The sequence below is a fragment of the Branchiostoma floridae genome, chromosome 9 (genome assembly GCF_000003815.2).
Source record: "Branchiostoma floridae strain S238N-H82 chromosome 9, Bfl_VNyyK, whole genome shotgun sequence".
Taxonomy (NCBI): domain Eukaryota; kingdom Metazoa; phylum Chordata; class Leptocardii; order Amphioxiformes; family Branchiostomatidae; genus Branchiostoma; species Branchiostoma floridae.
Window position 1 is genome coordinate 7,983,695 of NC_049987.1, and position 7,837 is coordinate 7,991,531.

Genomic DNA, 7,837 nt, shown 5'->3' on the forward strand with positions numbered 1-7,837 from the left:
AAAGCGTCGGACAGGGGTCCGGGGGCCCCCGAATGTCCCCGGCGGGGTCCAGGGGCAGGCCCTCTGTGGGGGGGGGGGGGGGGGGACCCAGGAAGCTTCTTGTATTTTAGACTATTGAGAAGGCTTCTTTTATCAGTTTTTTTAGGGCCATATCTACGATAATCGTAGCAGTCACTTACTTCTCTTCAGCAGTTTGACTTTAAAATATTTCGGGTCAAAGCTTCAAAGACAACTAAAACCTCATAAACAACAAACTTTACTTAGCTCAACAGTATACAAAAATATTGTACGGGTTGCCATCCTTAGTTGAAGCGCTTATTTATGGCGCTAGTATCTTCGCTGCGCCGTTAGCCGCCGTGCGACTTTTGTTGACGGTCTGATATCCCTACGTCGCCGCCTCGCTGATATTCCCACGGACATGTTTCAAGAAAAATACCCAGCAAAAAACGCTGTTCTGCGTCAAATTCTATTCTATAAAACATGTGGGACTCAGTGTTACAGTCTAAATATTTTGTAGAAGCACCGCTGTAGGAAAGAAGGTCCAAGCAATGTAAAACATCACGTAGCATGAAGTTCGCTGTCAACTGGCACACAGCACATGACTGTTTGAAACTCTAAGTCTAATCAACAGCCGTGTTTGATTGATAGCCGGCGGTCCTTTGATGAAGTCGGCGAAAGGTGCGTTAGTTAGAAAATCTGCGTTTAGTTTTGATACGTAATTATAAGTTAGACAGTGGCGAGAATGATTATTTTCTCATCAATATTTCTCTTCAGAATTATTTGAACTTAATTGTACATCTAAACAATTGGCTTACCTGTGCAATGTTTATATGATTAATGATCAGTGTACTGAAATCATGTGTAACGTATGGCTCCTAGTCAATAGATCAGCATTTTCTCTATAGTGACCACCTGTCTATAGTGGCCACATTTCCTAGTGCTGTTGTTGTTTGACATAAACTTTGAACATGTAAATTGTAAGTAACTTTAAACTGCCAGAGTTTCAGCCCAATAAAACACTCTCAGCGCCAGGGTATGAACAGACTGACCAGACAGACGAAAATAAATCCTCGAACAAGGTTCAATCGTATCTTCCGGGTCTGGCAGGAAGTTGTTAAACTAAAATAAGAATAGGCTCGATGGCTGATTGCATACAAAGTAAAACAGTTTAACAGTTTTACAGCTTGAAGAAAACAAACGCTCCTACAGTACCTGCACCTGCTTGATAATTATTAAATTGTATGCCCTACTTGAATAAAAAAAGTTCACTGCAATAATAAATGTACCCACATCACAAGGAGCTTATACTTTTTTAAACTTACCTAGTTATCTTACTGAAAATTGTTAATGACATTACATGAAGTCATTCAACAATTTTCAGTCATGATGAAAATTTTCTGAATGGAAGGTGTGATTATTGTCATTTTCTGAAAAATAGAAGCAAGCTCTGTTTTTACCTGGAATCAATTCACAATACCAGTCCACTTTGGGGGATAATGTACTGTTAAGAGGATGTTCAATGTTGCGTGGGAAGGGGTATGGCTGAAATATGCTGTATTTGCTCTTAAGCAAATGTCGGCCTTTCTAGTTATTTGTTCGGTCTATCCTAGCGCTAAATCAAAATTTACCTGCCGACATTTGGTTCAGTGATAAAGACACACTTATACGATTATGAGCTTACCGTTAGAATAACAACAGTAAAAGTGAAGAGACCACAGACTCTCATTAAAATATGTAACGTTACCTTTTCAGGAAAGTGGTCGGTGTAGGCCATTTCATTGTGCGGTTCTATACAGAAGTTGGGTGGTTCGTTACTGGCAGTGTCCACAGAGGCAGCAAGGTTGTGGCGCACACTGGAGCCGCCTTGGTAACTGATCAACTTCAGCCCCAGGTTGGACATGAAGCGGGAGAAATCCTCGGGTGTGCTGAGGGGTAGCCCGCGGAACAGGACCGCGCCTTCGTTCTCCTTGTCCAGCAGGTCTTCGAGAACCTTGCGGGCCGGGACGGCGCACTCCTCGGGGGTACCGCCCCCCTGTCCGTCGGGCGTGAAGACGCGGGGGTACCCAGGTCTGGGCGGGGCCAGGAACTCCGGAAAGTTGGGGCTGTGAGATCCAGGGAGCCATGGTCTCCCACGGACTCGGACCGGCGGCTGGGCCTGTACCTCCGCTGGCCAGTCGACCTGCGTCTCGGCCAGGCTCACCCCGCTAGCTCTCGGAGCCGCCGCCTCTGTGCTGTAGGGAGCTCGGCACGACAAACGCACTGCAGCCCGAGAGCTGCGAAAGGCACCACGGAGCATACTGGTGACAGTAGCCATCATGCACAGGCCTACTACTAAGTCTTTACATATCCATGCGACCTTAGCGTCCGGCCAGGTGATTTTGTCTCATTACAATGCAAATGATATGCAAAGAGGTCACTTCAGTTCATATAACCAAACGGACCGTTACATGTCACTTGTATGAATTTAAAATGATTTACCCGTGACTATCAAGGTACCATACCAAATTTGATAATATTTGCATACATCACATCCATTGATGCTCGTGTCGAACCAATGACAATGAAAGCTCCTTGGTTATAGCAAGGAGGTTAAAAAAACACATATACCGTATGAGAGTATGATGATTTGAATACATGTAGAGAGTAGTTCCTGACTTTAATATGTCCCTTCTTCCCAACCACAAAAGTTACCTACTCTGGAAGCAGCCTAAAAACATGTCAAAACAGCCGGAGTCGAACCTCTGCATGCAGAATAAGAGCTATAAAATTGTGACCATAGCTTGTCCAGAACGACGTATCAAAACCCCTGCAATGTGATAGAAAGTCGCTAGGGGCACAAATCTAATAAATTCGAGACCTTCCCACAAACAAGCATCCAGACTCTGCATCGCAGACTGTCCACCCAGGCCTTTACAGACACGCACACGAACGCTGCCGAAACCATATAAACTTTCATGGCGAAGGCAATTATCTTCAGGCCAGTGACGTTATTTGGCCATTAACTTTGATATGCACTGGCCCAACTAACGCCCCAACCCCGTGAAGTCATCTATAACTGAATTGGCTACCCAGGCGTCTGAAAATAGACAAACAAACAAACTTTGGTCAACCTCAAAGTTCTCCAACATACTTAAGAAACCCGATCGAGAAGCCTTAGTTTTAAAGAGGAACAGGAAACGCTTCAGTCAATCGATCGAATAAAACACATTGAGTCAATTCTGAACTATGTACTCTCTGGTCTGGCCACTTGGTTCCAAACAAATCGTTTAACATTAAATGTAACCAAGACTAAATGGATGTTATTTGGCACTGCTAACAGGTTAAAGCAAGCACAGTCCTTGACAGTCGAAATTGACCAAGAAATCATAGAAAGAGTTCATACGTTCAAATATCTTGGTCTGTACCTTGACTCCCACCTGTCCTTTAATGAACATATAGACAAAGTTTGTAGTAAGGTGTCACAGAGGATTGGACAACTTAGACGCCTCAGACACTGCCTGACTTTCAGTATTGCTGACATGTTGTACAAGACTATGATATTGCCTATTTTCGACTATTGTGACACTGTCTGGGGAACCTGTGGGGCCACCAAACAACGGCAACTACAAATACTACAAAACAGAGCGGCAAGGGTGGTGCTACAACGTAGGCAACGGGACATCAGCATTGTGAACCTCCACCAAACTCTCAACTGGAAATACCTGGCTGATAGGAGATTTGAGCACACGTGCATTATGGTTTTCAAATGTCTGACAGGCTTGGCACCAACATACCTATCCGCCACATTTCAGCACAACTCTCGTATCCATACTTACAACACTAGGCAGACCACTAAACTACACCCACCAAGCTACACCACCACATGTGGACAAAAAACATTTGCATACTCTGGCACTAGCCAGTACAACAAACTAGCAGATAACATAAGAAACATCACAACACCAAAAGGCTTTAAAACAGCTCTGAAGAACACATGTATATCTGACCTCGAGTAATATTGGAACTTAGTATGGAAAAGCACCTTTGTCTCTGATGTGCCTTACTGTTTTAATTTCTTTGTTTGTTCAATCTTTACATATGATTTACTATCCATACTTTGTAAATTTCAGTTTCATTAATTTTCGATTTACACATGATTTGATATATGATTTGACCTCTGACCTCCACTCCATCTCTTGACATATTGATTTTGACCTTGGAACGTTTTCGACATGAGTATGGACACTGATTATGTTTTGACGCACCGGTTTTATGTTTTCTGTACTGTATGTTGTCCCTGGGTGTTCAAAGTTTGACTGATTGTTACCACGTTTTTGTCCTGTATTTATTATTTCACATGTATGTTTGATTGGCCCCCTTGGAAATCAACTATGCACTGTTGTAGGGGCTACCCATCTGTTTCAAGATGAAATAAATAAATAAATAAATAAATAAATTAACAGAACCTCTTATAGAAAAAGTAGTGTGTGTTACGCAGAAGAAGTAAGTATGTCGCATGTTGGTGTATGTGGCACAGCCAAAATACATGTAGGTGAGTTGAGCAGGCAAAATATGTGTCGGAGTAGGCAAAATAGGTGTGTTGCCCGTTGTTCGTGTCGTAAACGGTACACCCGAAAGCGCTCAAAAGTCAAGACTGGTATTCCACTGATACCTACTGTCTAATGTAGTAGTAATGACTTTCTTTTTCCGGATAAAGCCCACATTCATGGTGAGGAATATTCTGGCTTTTTTCGTAGTGCGTCAGAGACGGTGACCTCGTCTTAATCCAAAGGATTATCCATAAAACATCGGCCATTAACCGTTGCCTGGTCAGCACCATGTAGAACCGGGCTAATCTCCAACCAGATCCACGGTGCGTAATGTATAGCATTAAACTTCCCGTTGCCCGTTTGACTCCCTTAGCCGACTACACTCCTTGGCCAGCTTTGATACTATCTTATGGCACCGTAGGATCTGCTTTGAGATTAGAACCGGGCCTTTATACGTAGATAAACAGTTCCGCAGCTGTCTGCTTGCGGCAGAAAGGTCTTAAAAGTCGCCGCTTCTAATGTGGTGCTCTGAAGGGAGTTCCAATCTCCTATCGTCCTAGGTACTGAGAATAGAAGGAGCCTCCGCGGTACTAGGGCCTATTGTTGACCAGTTTAAGCTGTTGCCTATGAGCACGCCTTTACCTGGGAGGCGGTGGGACAAGTTTACCCTTAATAACAGCCTGATACTGCTGACCCGTGTTGGATTTTAACTCAATGGCCTATCCGTATGCAGATACTCTAGCCCCTCCAGTAGGTAATTTTAAACACCATATCAAAAACTCACAACGATTTGTAGAACAGGTCAAACTTAAAACTTCGTTCATCATCATATGACAGCACTTTTCCCTTCTGTAGAAAATTGCACCCGATATAACGAGAGCCGTAGCCCATATCGAAATTTGCGAACCAGCGCTCCAGAATTAAGCAAGCTACAACGAAATATTTTGGAGCTTGTTGCATCAAAGCGGGATTATGATAAATAAGGTATCATATATATGATACAAAGCATTCACAGAGATTTGACGACCGAAACCAAGTTTCCGAACCAGTTTAGTGTCTACTTCATAATTTTGCACGCAGCGATGGCAGGTGTTTTCTCAGCGGTCCGGAAATGTAGATTAGCCTCTAAGGTCCGACATATTTTCTTTTGTTGCAAACTTTCAACATGAAACAAATTATAACGCTCGCACTGTAGCGTTTTTCATAGTCAATGTTAACTAGTCTATATATTGCAGGAGTATCTGTAGCGCCGTGTCCAGATTTTTATCAAATAGGTGGATGAACGGAAAATGTCTTAAGTTGCTAAGAAAAGTTAGATGACGGCCACATATACTTATTCATAACGTGCAAAAAGTGATGTGTATGTCACAGGAGAGATGTCGATCCAGTAGAATCGTCGAGTCTCCTAGGAGAGATCTCGATCGAAGCTGGTCCTAGGGCCAGCTCCGATCGGGGTCTCTCCTAGGAGAATCGGCGATTCTACTAGTATAGATTACGATTGGGGTCTCTCCTAGGGCCAACTCCGATCCAAACTCAAATGATGCTAAGATATTGGAAACAGACTGCGATCGGGATCTCTCCTATGAAAATCGGCGATTCTACTAGGAGAGACCCCGATCGGAGTTGGCCCTAGGACCAGCTCCGATCCAAACTCAAATGATACTTAGATATAGGAAACAGCAATACTTTTTATGATAAACAATGATTCTATTTAGTATTAATGCAAACCTACTTTAACTCATTAACAACTACACACAAGCCTACTTGTGTCACTTCTACAATGTTCACTCAAGACAAATACAAGTCTGACTAGTGTCAGTAGTGAAATGTACTCAATAGGTGTGAAATAGTGAGTATTATCTTGAAACTCTACTTAATCTTTTGACACCTGTTTGAAGACTTTACAGTTGTTATTGTTCTTCCAGTTCTTCCAAAGCTGTGAAATTTGCATACTGACACATTGATCGCCCGTTGGTGCCTTTCACACATTATAAGATTTTTGCCACTACTGTATCAGAAATGACTTTATCAGAAAACATACTCATTTACCATGAAAGTGATGCTATATACTATAGTCTACCTTGAGTAAAGTTGAAGAAGCGACCCTATTGTGGTAGTCTTGAGTGAACATTGTAGACACAAGTAGGCTTGTGTGTAGTTGTTAATGAGTTAGTAGGTTTGCATTAATACTAAATAAAATCATTGTTTATCATAAAAAGTATTGCTGTTTCCTATATCTTAGTATCATTTGAGTTTGGATCGGAGCTGGTCCTAGGGCCAACTCCGATCGGGGTCTCTCCTAGTAGAATCGCCGATTCTCCTAGGAGAGATCCTGATCGCAGATCCTGATCGCAGTCTGTATCCAATCTTCTAGCACTACCTGAGGTTGGGTCGGACTTGGCCCTAGGAGAGACTCCGATCGCAATTCGAACCAGTGGAATCGTCGATTCTCCTAGGAGAGACCCCGATCGGAGCTGGCCCTAGGACCAGCTCCGATCGAGATCTCTCCTAGGAGAATCGACGATTCTACTGGATCGACATCTCTCCTGTGACATGTACATGAATATAGGCGGCGCTTCCACAGGCAGCCACTGTGGTACTCATGCGCCTCGCGCTCGGTCTAGGATTCCATCCTTTTAATGGTAACTACTGTGTTTGTAAGCCTCAAATGAGATTCCAGATATGTGCCAAGATTCGCGGACACGTTTGGGACAAAGTCTACTGGCTTTAAGCCTAATGTCTTATTTATTTTCCCATTTTTATAAGTTAGGAGTATAAACCCCATCAGAGCCTAATCTGCAGTACCGCTCCCGGCCGCGACCGCAAAAGTGACTAAGACGACTGCCAAATTGCCAAATTTCGGTCTTTTCGGGAATGGAGAAAGGGCGAAAGGCTCACAAAGGGGTTTAAATCTTTTAGACTTATTTGACCTTGATTTCGAAGATAAAGGACAATACAGGTGTATTGCATGATTAAACACTCCGGTAGTAGGTCATAGAATGATATATAGAAATGTAAGAGGACGAATACACACTTTCTGTGAATTGATACTAGCACTCTCTACTGAATGGCTACAATCCTGACTTTGTGGACAAGACGACGTTGATTCAACCGATTCAACAGTGTTTTTGTCGGTTTGTTGATCAATAGATCCAATTTCTGTCAAAATATTGCAGGTTTTGTGGACAGCTCATTTTTTGTAATATGAATTTGAGCACCAAGGAGACCCGTGCTGATTTGTATTACACCGTCATCTAAGAGATTTTCTAAAATCTTATACAATACGTTACCCCATGGAAGAGTAAATG

The 7,837-nt window shown here is 42.8% G+C and overlaps 1 protein-coding gene across 1 annotated transcript in view; it reads right to left on the minus strand.

Moving 5' to 3' along the window:
• LOC118423099 (dapdiamide synthesis protein DdaC-like) overlaps positions 1-2,367 on the minus strand; it is an 8,301-nt gene extending 5,934 nt beyond the window's left edge. Inside the window, exon 1 of the mRNA XM_035831089.1 lies at positions 1,745-2,367. Coding sequence (XP_035686982.1) covers positions 1,745-2,317 — 573 coding nt within the window. The 5' untranslated portion in view covers positions 2,318-2,367. The remainder of the gene's footprint in view (positions 1-1,744) is intronic.
• Between the last annotated feature and the right edge of the window lie 5,470 nt (positions 2,368-7,837).